The sequence below is a fragment of the Oryctolagus cuniculus genome, chromosome 2, assembly GCF_051225735.1.
Source record: "Oryctolagus cuniculus isolate XC-2025 breed Fujian yellow rabbit chromosome 2, ASM5122573v1, whole genome shotgun sequence".
NCBI lineage: Eukaryota > Metazoa > Chordata > Mammalia > Lagomorpha > Leporidae > Oryctolagus > Oryctolagus cuniculus.
The window spans coordinates 72,314,384-72,326,734 of record NC_142868.1 but is presented as its reverse complement, the minus strand read 5'-3'; the positions used below and the strand labels follow the sequence as shown (position 1 = coordinate 72,326,734).

At 42.5% G+C, this 12,351-nt stretch overlaps 1 protein-coding gene across 4 annotated transcripts; it reads right to left on the bottom strand.

Annotated features, from left to right (window-relative positions):
• Nucleotides 1-729: 729 nt before the first annotated feature.
• Nucleotides 730-9,903, bottom strand: TRIML1 (tripartite motif family like 1). Of its 4 annotated transcripts, none has more exons than XM_089327265.1 (8): nt 9,577-9,903; nt 8,230-8,296; nt 6,785-6,880; nt 5,992-6,092; nt 5,606-5,836; nt 4,208-4,230; nt 3,968-4,065; nt 730-1,515 (listed from the first exon to the last, which is right to left on the bottom strand). In XM_089327265.1, the coding sequence occupies exons 4-8, from the start codon at nt 6,025-6,027 to the stop codon at nt 965-967; spliced, it is 939 nt and encodes a 312-aa protein (XP_089183391.1). In that variant the 5' UTR covers nt 6,028-6,092; nt 6,785-6,880; nt 8,230-8,296; nt 9,577-9,903; the 3' UTR covers nt 730-964. The 4 variants fall into 4 exon arrangements, with proteins under 4 accessions (XP_089183391.1, XP_089183392.1, XP_089183393.1 ...); XM_089327266.1 differs by lacking the exon at nt 9,577-9,903 and adding an exon at nt 9,438-9,574; XM_089327267.1 differs by lacking the exon at nt 5,992-6,092 and having other exon boundaries at nt 9,577-9,897.
• Between the last annotated feature and the right edge of the window lie 2,448 nt (nt 9,904-12,351).

Sequence of the window (12,351 nt, the reverse complement as noted above, 5' to 3'; positions counted from 1 at the left end):
TCTCTTGTGATTAAGTAACACAAGTGATAATATTCACACCAATGTTTGCAGAATTCTGAACACATGAGTGTTGCTCAGTGTGAATACTCTAGGCCTCATGGGATGGGAGGAAAAGTGACTTTTCAGAGAGCAGGCTGAGTCTTGAGCCCCTCTCACTCACCATGGAGAGCAGAAGACATGCACCAGAGATCTGGAGAGATTGGGTTGCCCCAGCCTACGGAGCTCTGTACACAGGACAAAGACACAGCATTTAAGAGTCCAATGAAGGGGCCACTATAGTGGCATAGCAGGTAAAGCCGCCACCTACAATGCCAGCATTCCATATGAGTGCTGGTTCGTGTCCTGGCTGCTCCACTTCCCATCCAGCTCCCTGCTAATGGCCTGGGAAAAGCAGCAGAAGATAGCCCAAGTACTTGGGCTCCTGCTACCCATGTGGGACACCTGGAAGAAAGTCCTGACTCCTGGCTTTGGTCTTGCCCAGGTCTGGCATTGCAGCCATCGGGGGGGTGAACCAGCAAGTGAAAGACTGATCTTTTTGTCTCTTCCTCTCTCTTTCTCTCTCTAACTGCCTTTTAAATAAATAAATAATTTTTTTTTAAAAAATAAGAGTCCAATGAATAAATACACTTGGAAAAAATGGCATGTATTTTTAAGATTGGCCTAAGACAGTGGAATACAAGGTAGCGAAGGCTAGTTCTATCTCCATGGTTTGAGTGACAAGCACACACATGGGGTAGTCTGGATAATGAATTTGGTTAACACCACAGGTTCTGAACAGGATTCTCCTAGTGATGTTGAAGTTGATTGTCTAATTTGGTTGTTCAATGAGGGCTCAAGTCAATGGAAACTCTTGGGGAGGAGAGTTGTTCAGACCACCTGATGTACATAGTGCTAACACATTAATCATCTTAATCAACAGTCATTTTTGGTCTTAGACCATGTTCTCAGAAGGTCAGGGCATTCCTCAGGCATGGCTGGTCAGTGAGCAGATGGTGAGAGGGTCTGTATTTGTCCCTTCATTTGGGAGGCAAGGGGAAAAGATAGGCCTGAGAGCCTCTTGGAAAGAGGCTGGCGGGAAACTGTAGATGAGGGACTCGTCTGTCACATTGTAGAATGCTATATGTCCAGATTCGTAGTCTAGGAAAACACCAACCTTGTGCACCGGCTGTCTGACATGTTGGCCTTTTAAGGGTGATGAGACCCAAAGACTGTAATCATCTCCAATTTTCAAACCTATGAGTGAGAATAGGTCCCCAGGGGGCTTTGGGAGATTCCCCTTTCTGCTCACTGAGTCCTTGCAGATGCCCACTTCCCACTCTGTCTTGTTTCCCACTTCCACCTCCCAATAGTGTCTCCCAGAGGTAAAGATCTGAGTGCCCAACACAGTAGCAGACTGGTCAAATCTCTCCGGGTTGTCAGGTAACTGTTGTCTGCTTGCTCCATATCGTACACTTTTCAGATCCTCAGACAAGACTAGATAGGCATTGGCTGTGGCTGGATCCAGAGTTATATCCGCTGCAAGGTGAGAAAAGAATGAATCCTCCTGTGTCATTCTTGAAAAGCCTCTTATATGTGCTGGATTTTAATTAAATTCTTAGCATTTAGTCCTATATTTTAGGAATGTGGCTGGCGCCGTGGCTCAATAGGCTAATCCTCCGCCTTGCGGCACTGGCACACCGGGTTCTAGTCCCAGTCAGGGCGCCGGATTCTGTCCCGGCTGCCCCTCTTCCAGGCCAGCTCTCTGCTGTGGCCAGGGAGTGCAGTGGAGGATGGCCCAAGTGCTTGGGCCCTGCACCCCATGGGAGACCAGGACAAGTACCTGGCTCCTGCCATCAGATCAGCGCGGTGCGCCAGCCGCAGCGCACCGGCCGCGGCGGCCATTGGAGGGTGAACCAACTGCAAAGGAAGACCTTTCTCTCTGTCTCTCTCTCTCACTGGCCACTCTGTCAAAAAAAAAAAAAAAAAGGAATGTAATTTACGTGAGTATAATGGAAGGGGGGAGGGTTGTTTGAAACAGAATCTCTGAGCTCTTCTTTTACTGCTGCACAAAACAGAGAAACCCCTAGAGGGAAACAGAGAAGAGTCAAGTAGGAGCACTATTTAGCCTGCTGGGAGGGGAGAGAAATCTCTGATAGGAGAGTGAAGCTGTGCTGTTGGAAGACAGCTTTAGATGGCAGCTGCCTGTGCTCACAGGGACACCTTTGTTGTTTGTATTCATGTCAGCCAGGGTGGGCTCTTGTTCTCCATCTGAGTGGGAGAGAATGTGAGCAGTTACCATTTGTAAATTCCTCCCTATGTTCCAAGCGACTTCTTTTTTTTTAAAAAAAAAAGATTTTATGTATTTATGAGAGGAAGAGTGACAGAGAGAGAGACTGAGAGAGAGAAAAAAAAAATTTAAAAGACCTTCTATCCATTAGTTCATGCCCCAAGTGGCCACATGGGTTGGTGCAGACTGAAGCCAGGAGCCCAGAACTCCATCCAGGTCTCCCACATGAGTGGCAGGGCACTAAGTACTTGGGTCATGTTCTACTACCCTACAGGCACAACAGCAGGGAGCTGGATGGGGAGAGGAGCAGCTGGGACTTGAAGCAGCCCTCCAATATGAGAATCCAGCATCGCAAGTGTCAGTTTAACCCGCTGAGCTACAGCATTGACTCCCATGCCAAGCAGCCTCTGTACATTCTCATTTAAGCATTATAAATTTTTCCATTTAAATAGAAAAGGATAACAGGCTCAGAAAGGTTAGGAAGCTTCACCAAGACTCAAAGTTACTGAGTGCTTGAATTGCAACTCCTAATCAGCATTTTTCATTGTGTCATGTTGAGGTGCAGCCTCCTCTGAGTGCAATCCCCTTTGACTATCTGATGAAGCACGTGGTAAGACAGCACTTCACAGTGACACAGGGAGGAAGTCACAGAAGGGCTTCCAATGTTTACTGCCTGTCCACATAAAATTAGGTGCCCCGGTCACATAATTTCATACTTTTATTTATAGACCAATTTCCAATCATAACTAATTATCTGTAATATTGATACCTGTCTCTTCATTTTCACTGTCCAAAAGCAAAGGTAACACCTGTCTTACTCATCATCATAGCAAGCTCAGAGCCAAATAGCATCGTACATAGTAGTTACTTAACAAACATCTAGCGGGTCCAAAGCTCTTTAGGCCTGCCTCTAAAGGTCAGATTGTCCACAAGGTAAAAGCTGAGAATCGTAGCCCATCTGAATATCTAAAACGTTCTCAAAGGATAGAGTTCTTTGGATGTTCCTTCACTGAGATTGAAGAGTTTAAATTGAATTTTGTCTTAACAGGAACAGAGCTATAAAAGAAGAAACCTCTACATGAAGGGTAAGCACACGTGCATGTGTGTGTGTGTGTGTATGCATTCACATGAACCCATACATGTGCAAGGGATGGGACAGACAAAACAGAACACTAAAAACAAAACATCCAGACTCCTTAAAAAGCAAACAATGACAGATGAACCATCAGTCCAGGCCAGCGGTTAAGATGCTGCTCTGGATGCCCACATGCCCTGTTAGATTGCCTGGGTTCGAGTCCATGCTCCGCTCCAGGTACTAGCTTCCTGCTAATGCATGTGAAGGAAGACAGTAGGGATATCTCAAGGAGCTGGGTCCTTGCCACTGTGTGTTCCAAGCTCCCAGAGATCTGGGGAATGAACCGACTGATGGGAGCTCTCTCGTTCTCTCCCTCCCTCTCTCAAATAAATTAAGATTTTAAAAGAACATCAGTCACGTCTCACTGCTTCTTTCTGCCCAAACACAGAAACGTTCTGTGGCCCCGCCTTCCCTGGTGCATACTGCTGGCTCGGGATACCTGAGGCCCTAGCATCGTAGGATGAACATTTTACATTAGAAGAAGCAGCCCAAGGGCTAGTAGTGATCACTTAACATATCCTGAAGTTAACTCTGGACATCTCAGAAGGTTCGACAAATCGACTTACAGCTGAATTTTCTTAGCATCTCCCTCATTCCAGTGATGCGGCACAGACTCAGTTCTGTGGTGGTGGCCTCTGGACACTGAAGCAAGAGTGTCTCGCTCCTACAAAAGAATGGTGACACATGCTCACCTTGGCCCAGACGGCACACCCTGCTCCAACGTGACAAGCCCACCTCATTCGTAATCTATTCCATCACCACCAGATTCCCGTATCTTACGTAACTGAATGCAGATGGACACTTACCTTTCCAGTGCTCCTCTCACTTCCTGAGGGCAGAAGAGAAAAATGATTATAGTGTTTGTGCATTCTTATCACGAGCAAAAATCTGATCCTTTGCAAAATTCACGGAATCTGCTTCCCATGGCCCTACTACACCTTACATAGAAGGAAATATAGTAGGAAAAAAAATCCCTAATTTCCTCTAGAGGTGGTTTGGTTGAACATTGGATATTTCTCCCAATGACTACAGAAAACCTCATCTTTTTATTTTTCTCATGATGTTGTCAAGAAAGCCTGTAACTGATCAAGGAGCCAAACTATATCTCATTATTCAGTACTTTAGGGAGCCAGAGAAAATTACCCAGTGAGAATCCAGACTAAGCCTGAATAAGGCAGGAGTAGTTAGTTTGAAAGACACTGAATTAAAAAGTAGCATTTTCCAGAACTGGTCCAGGAAACAGATCTGAAACTGAAGATGACTCACATGGTTTAAAAATTTAAGAAGGTCCCAGAGAAAACAATAGCCAAGAAAGGCAGTAAAGCAAAAATGGTGAGGAAAATGGGCTCAGTGCACAGAACATCTGGGCTCTACCACCAAGTAGGTATTTCAGAGGCAAATTACCTCACTGCCATGGATGTGAATGATCAAATAAACACTGCTATAACTTCAATCTGTGGCTTTCAATCACCTGTAGCCTGTATCATACTAAAACTTAGCTTCATCAAGACATCATGAAGATTAATGTACCCAGCTTGTAGTAAATGCTAATCAATGAACTTAATAAAAAATATTTGATAAAGCTGAGGTTGCAAAGAGGTAGGTACAGAAAAAAAAAAAAATGGAATGATTATCAGGCTTGTTTGGGATAGAAACTCTTCTGTTATTTCCACCTTTTCTTCAAGACTTTACCGGCGTGTAGAATATCAGTTATTTAGGAATATTACTTCGGGGCTAGAACTTAGTTTCTTTCAAGTGAACACAGGAAAATTTATTTCCTATGCCTTGAATTCTATGAGCTGGTATAGTTTTTTTTTTTTTTTTCCTTTTTTTTTTTTAACAGATAGAGTTAGACAGTGAGAGAGAGAGCGAGAGTCAAAGAAAAAGGTCTTCCTTCTGTTGGTTCACCCCCCAAATGGCCGCCATGGCCGGCGCTGTGCCAATCTGAAGCCAGGAGCCAGGTGCTTCTCCTGGACTCCCATGCGGGTGCAGGGCCCAAGGACTTGAGCCATCCTCCACTGCACTCCCGGGCCACAGCAGAGAGCTGGCCTGGAAGGGGGACAACCGGGACAGAATCCGGCGCCCATATGGGATGCCAGTGCCACAGGCAGAGGATTAACCAAGTGAGCCATGGCGCTGGCCCCAAAGTATAGTTTTTTTTTTCCTATAAATTTTCCTCATCCACCTACAAATTTTAGTCTCACCTCAAAAGATTCTAAAGTTGAGTTCTGAAATGCAGACTCAATCTGTCCAATCATTTTGCTTAGGCTTCTGATTAGCTGGGTCAGCTGGATCTCATTCTCCCTCAGTTTCTTCATGTTCTCTCTTTCCTCTTTTTCTAGAAGCTGAAGTTGTAGCTGCTCCTCTTCCTTCAGGAACTGGTGCATTTTCATATATTCTGACACAACAACCTGTTTACAAGTCTTTGTCTCTTCCTATCAAAACACACACACACACACATACACACACACAATATAATAAAGTTAGTAACAGAAACACAAGTCTGTAGATGTTTAATCCTCACAAAGACCCAAAGTTCACCATGACAATTCTTGAAACCTACAAATAACACATTTATTTTGCTGAGTACCTGTTTGGAGAATTTGGTGTTTTTGAAAGTATGCATATGTGCTATCGATACAATAGTAAGCAAAACCTCAAAATTTCTCCTCTCAGGAGCCTGTCAGTCTACTGGAAGAAAACAAAAATAAATAAATAAAATGACAGGTGGGGACCAATGTTACAATTAAAATAAAGCAAAATAAAAGTGGAAAATTATGAAAAATGTGTGTGCTCATTAATTCAACAAATATTTATTCGATGAAAGAGGCTTTGGGTTACCTACTAGGATTAGAAATATACATCACAAATACTACCACTTAAGGACTCAAAAGCTATTGAGAGACTCACATCCACTCATTTTTTACAGCTAATTAAACATTTCATTCTTTGCTTTAAGTGCTAGGCAGCTCAAATCTAAATCTGTAACTAACCTTGAACAGTTGTTCAGCTTTAATTCAAGCTACTATTTTGCCTTTATGTCCCCTTCTCGTTCTTTTAGTGTGTATTTTCCCAGAAAGCATTTGGGATCATCTATTTAAGAACTCACTGCCATCCTATGTTATGTAGTCAGAGCCATAATAGAGGTAACCACAGAGTTGCTTAGATGCACAAAAAAGGGGAGGAAATATGTCTGCTTAGGAATGAGGGAATTTGAGCTGAGTCTTGAGATTTCCAAGTGGATGAGCTGAGGTGGGCGTGGATATTGCATATTGCATACCAGAAAAAAATTGCCCGTTTTCCTGGCATTAAGTACCCTGCCCCCATGGTCCCCTCCAGGGAATCAATCATATATAAGATCTAAGAGCAAGGTAGATACTAACCTTACACAATATCACTCTCTCCTTCTCATGGGTTAATATAATCTGAGCTTCCTTCTTCTTTTTCCGCAAAAGATTTAGGATTTCCTGGAGTTTCTCCTGCAAAAGAAACAAACTCTCTGTGGCAAACCAGGAGAGCATCAGGTCATGAAGGGACCTCGAAGATAAATAACTGCAAACCAAAGGATGGAAACAGGATCCACAGAGGTTCGTGATGTGGTGGCAGCACAGGACCTCCAGGATTGACACCAATAGAGAATATTATGATAGCTGATGGAACCTGATTTATGTTCTGAGTTTATACTGAGCAGCCAGTCTTACTTTGTGTTGTTCCTCAGCCTCACTTGAGAGATACACTCTGTTTACTCCATGGCTTTGGGTTGAGAAAGAATTTGTACTCTGCTCATCATCAGAGAACACCTTAGTGGCTGCTGCTGCTGCTGCTGTTCTCCCAAAGCTGCCTTGTTCATCCTCATTCTGTAGCACCTGGGATCTGAGTTGCCTGCCAATGCTGGCCAGCCTCCCCAAGCGCTCATTGGGCTGGAAGTGGGGGCCCTCCAAGGTCCTCCAGCACTCAGGACAAGACAAAGGTGTATTATGTTCCTCCCAGTTCTTGAGGAGACACATCAGGCAAAAGCTGTGTCCACACTCGGTGGTCACCGGGCTGTTGAAGTAGTCTAAGCAGATAAAACAGGTGAGCTCTTCCCTGAGATTCTCCATCAAATCTGCTGTAGACATTTTCTCCACGATAGACATCAAGGCAAGCTTACACCTCTATTCTGGGATTAGAAAAGTCTTTCCTGCAGTTCTATTGTTTTGAACAACACGTGGGTGACCGGTTGCTCTGTTGTTATTACAGGAAATTCTTACTTTCCTCTGTGCCTGGCTCCACCAATCCACATATACTCTCCCAACACAAAGCCAATTATGACTTAATGTGGAACTCCTGTACACAGGGTTCATCATCAACCCCAAACTTTTATTGAATCTTTCTCTGTGTAAACCATATGCTAGAAACTAAGGATATTTGCTCCAAACAGATTAATCTTTCAAGAGTTGATTATTGTATAGAAATAGCATCAGAAAACCATTAAAACATTGATTTTAGGCTGGGAAGGTGAGCATTTTGGTGTCATCCAATACAGATATTTGAATTATGATGATCTCTAATAGTGTCTGAATTACAATTTGGTCCAAGTATTTTGGGAAACTTCACTAATGAAACATAGTTAAGAACAGAAAAAAGAAAAACATAGTCATGCATTCCTTCTATCACTACCCTTTTCTCTGCTTGATAAAACTGGTCAAGTACTGTGTATTTTTATTTAATTTTATTCATCCCAACAAAACGAGAACTATTCCGCTAAAGCATCCCTTGACTTTAGATAGATATACAATGGATTACCAGCTTATATCTATTGCTCTACCCTGTAGACCATAGTACTCACCCATTGCCTTCATGGAAAGTGTTTAAGGCAACATTCTTCTTGGAAATAACCACAAGAGGCAATTATTCTGTGGAGAAGATGAATAATTATATTTTAGTATAATTTTTCTCATTTACTTTCAACCTCTGAAAATGTCCAAACTAGTACTTCTCAAACCTCTTATTCTCCATCATGAAAATAACAACGAAAATAAGAGAAATAGGAAACTCATTTATTTTAGATCTATGAAAAAGTAAATGCTTTATGAGGAGATGATATGTATGACAGCCACTCCAATTAATGTGAAATGCTATGAATTCACCATGTCTTGCGCTTATGAGTCAGCTCTTGTCATGGCCCACCTTCTATACACTCTATGCCAGGAAGTGAGACCACAAAGCTCTTCCTCAAAGTCTGACCACTTTGCCTCTCCCACTAAATTCATCATTTAATACGTCAGTTTTCAGCTTGTCACACTCCAACTTGGCAACCTTCCCTGAGTCTCCATTATCCAAGTTATTCCATTAATTTCTTTGACTTTCAAGTCTCTGACTAATCCTTCTTTCCCATTGATTCCCAACAGGATGTCGAGTGTTTTCTTATCTTGAGCTTTGAGAAAAAGAAAATTTCTGGCCCCAAATTCTTCTTCCTCCATTTATTTCCTCCCAGTCAAAACTCACCTTCCTGGAGTCTAATTCAAAATGGTTTAATCATATGTCCTTTGTATAACATTTATGAATTATTGTGATGAGAATTTAAACTAAGAAAAAGAAACATCAGACTATTTTAAACAGGAAGACAGAAAACATCATGAAACCTATATGGCTTAGGTTGTTTCTAGGCTATTAATAGCACACCTCCAAAATATTGATAGTAGTTAGTTTCAAGAAAGGATCTTGCAAAAAAAAATCTACAATACACTAACTTCCACTACTGAGAAAGGAATTTATGAACTATCATCTCCATTCAATGTATTACTCCCAAACAAACGCAGAAGAAGTCTTTAACATTGACCAAAATCATTGGAATAAACCTTATAACAGAGTTATGGTACATCATAGAGCAAGTATTCCAATTTGGAATAGAGGAATGGTATATTCTAAGTTTCATTCACACTGATCTGTTCCATCTACTTCCTTCTTCCAAATAAGCTCCTTTCTTGTATAAGCTTTGTAACACAATAACCATGTATTATTTATCTATGAATAGAGTAATTCTTTGTGCTTAACCAGGAATCAATTTATCTGTAAGTTGTCGCTCCCCCTCTTCGTGGAGGAACGACACAGGACCCTGTGTTGTTCTTTTGTCTGCTCGGCCCTCCCCGGGTTTGCTGCTGGTTCTTCCCTGGTTGGCTACCGTCCCTTTCACCTCTGTGGAATGGCGGTTCCCCCTGCCACTTCCGCGGGGGAGCGGCACACCACCGGCCGGCTCTCTCGGGGGCTGCACAGGTGTTCCTCAGGTGTTCCTTCAGATAGATGTTCCTGGTGCATGTTGTCTCTCTCCTCCTTTATAGTCCTCTTCCACCAATCCCAACTCTGCTACCCACACGCCGAGTACGCTGCTCTCCTCCAATCAGGAGCAGGTCCTACAGTTTATTGGTTGAACTGGAGGCAGCTGTGTAGAAGCTGTTTCCTCCTCTCCCAGCGCCATATTGTGGGAGAGCAGATGCATAGAATAAGTCTTAATTCCAGTAACTTAGTCTAGTCCAAGTTGCTCCCCACATAAGTAAGTTTCAAATGAAAAAATAGAAGAACCATAGAATCATAGCCATCTATCTAGATAGAAGCCAAAAGATCATGTATTCCAACTACCTTCCCAGATGATAAAGAAAATTGAAGCTTAATTAATTGAGTTGACCCCCTAATACTTGCTTATTACCTAAGTAGGAAGGATCAAGACTAGAAAATTAGTCTCCTGTCTCCTAGTTCTTCTCTTTTGTCAACACATTGCCCTGAAGCACACTGGTTTTGTGAGTGGAAGAAAATTTACAATTATCTCAGTGAAATGAATACTGCTCAAGTTCTGTCAGAAGGAAATGAGACAGCTGTCATTACAGTGTGATGATATGACAAGTATCTGAAGTCACTGGCTACAGTCACTCTTGGGTATGCAGACTCCTTTACCATCTCTTTGAACACCTTGACTATGTTTCATTCATGGATGAAATAAATTCATAGAGTTGGCCAGCTGTGCCACAATGCCATTCCTACAAATACTGTCTTAATCACTGTTCCACAATGCCCATTGGAACATTTTCTCAGTAAAGAAGTATTGGGGAGGGGCTAGTGCTGTGGCACAGTGGGTTAAGCCACTGCCAGCAACACTGGCATCCCATATGGGTACCAGTTCAATTCCTGGGTGCTCTACCTCTGATCCAGCTCCTTGCTTATGGCCTGGGAAAGCAGTGAAAGATGGCTCAAATCCTTGGGCCCCTGCACCAACATCAGAGACCCAGATGAAACTCCTAACTCCTGTATTAAGTCTGGCCCAGCCCTGGCCATTGCAGCCATTTGGGGAGTGAAACAGAGAAATGAAAGATCTCTTTTTCTGTATCTCCCTCTCATCTAAATTTAGGATGGATAATTATGGGAAAGAAGATACAGTCTAATTTCTTTCCCTTTGTGAAGGTGGTAAATATGAAATCTAATATTTGAGATTATTAGAGAAAAATAATTGAGTTAATGTCATATGAATAGGATTTAATATCAATAAAGAATAATGGTAATAATGGTAGATTAAAAATAAAACACATTGGCCGGCGCCGGGGCTCACTAGGCTAATCCTCCGCCTTGCAGCGCCAGCACACCGGGTTCTAGTCCCGTTCGGGGCGCCGGATTCTGTCCCGGTTGCCCCTCTTCCAGGCCAGCTCTCTGCTGTGGCCAGGGAGTGCAGTGGAGGATGGCCCAAGTGCTTGGGCCCTGCACCCCATGGGAGACCAGGATAAGCACCTGGCTCCTGCCATCGGATCAGCGCGGAGCGCCGGCCGCGGTGGCCATTGGAGAGTGAACCAACGGCAAAAGGAAGACCTTTCTCTCTGTCTCTCTCTCTCACTATCCACTCTGCCTGTAAAAAAAATAAATAAATAAATAAATAAATAAATAAAACACATTGTGTGCAAAGTTCACATGCTCTATGTCTTGCTTCTAGGAAACTATTTTCACTTAATTCTCCAATAATTGTCAAACACCTCTTGAGTTTTAGGTGGTGAGATGTATCTAGATCTAAAAATCAATATAAAGTATTACCCATATTAGAGTAGTACTTTATAGGTAGGAAAGCAAATGCTTGTGTGTATACTTTGCTTCCAGCCTTTTTAATGAACTTCACCTTTTACTTTTCTTTTTAAGATTTATTTATTTATTTGAGAGGCAGAATAATGGAGACAGGGAAAGACAGAAAAAGAGATCTTCTATCTGCTGGCTCACTTTCCAAATAGCTGCAATGGCCAGAGCTGAGCTGATCTGAAGCCAGGAGCCAGGAGCTTCTTCTGGGTCTCCCACATTGGTGCATGGGCCCAAGCACTTGGGCCATCTTCCACTGCTTTCCAAGGACATTAGGAGGGAGCTGGATGGGAAGTGGAGCAGCCAGAACACAAACCTGCATCCATATGGGATGCCGGTGCCGTGGGTGGAAGCTTAGTCTACTACACCACAGCACCAGCCCCCACTTTTTACTTTGCTTAAGGAAATTTTAATACTTATTCACAAGACTATCTCTCACCAAAAAATGTATACTTAGAGGAAAAATACATGAAACTACTTGATACAAATGTACATCACCTCTCATGAACAGCCCCTGTCTGAACTATTGAGAAACAGATTTTTTTGTTTTTTTAGTTTTTGTTTTTTTGTTTGCTTTTCTTTTTCTTTCTCATACAAAGTGTTGAACTCTTTACCTAGAATAGAGTTAATCTTCTCTGTGTAAAGTTAGATGCAAATAAATCTTAATAAAAAAAAAAAGAGGGAAAAAGAAGAGGGGTGAGAGTGTGGGTGAGAGGGTGGATACAGTGGGAAGAATTATTATGTTCCTAAAGTTGTATTTATGAAATGCATGCAAATAAATAAATAAATGAAAATGTAGATCACTCACTTCGTGCCAGGTACCATTCTTGCACACATTAACTAACTAATTAAGTAATCGTCA

What these genes read in the sequence shown, in the direction of transcription:
- TRIML1 (XM_002709338.5), bottom strand. Translation starts at nt 7,537, where the DNA reads ATGTCTATCGTGGAGAAAATGTCTACAGCAGATTTGATGGAGAATCTC. An exon ending in AGGCTGAGGAACAACACAAA is followed by an intron (nt 6,881 to 7,102) that starts GTAAGACTGGCT and finishes TTTCTTTTGCAG; the next exon opens with GAGAAACTCCAGGAAATCCT. An exon ending in GTGAGAGGAGCACTGGAAAG is followed by an intron (nt 4,066 to 4,207) that starts GTAAGTGTCCAT and finishes ATTCTTTTGTAG; the next exon opens with GAGCGAGACACTCTTGCTTC.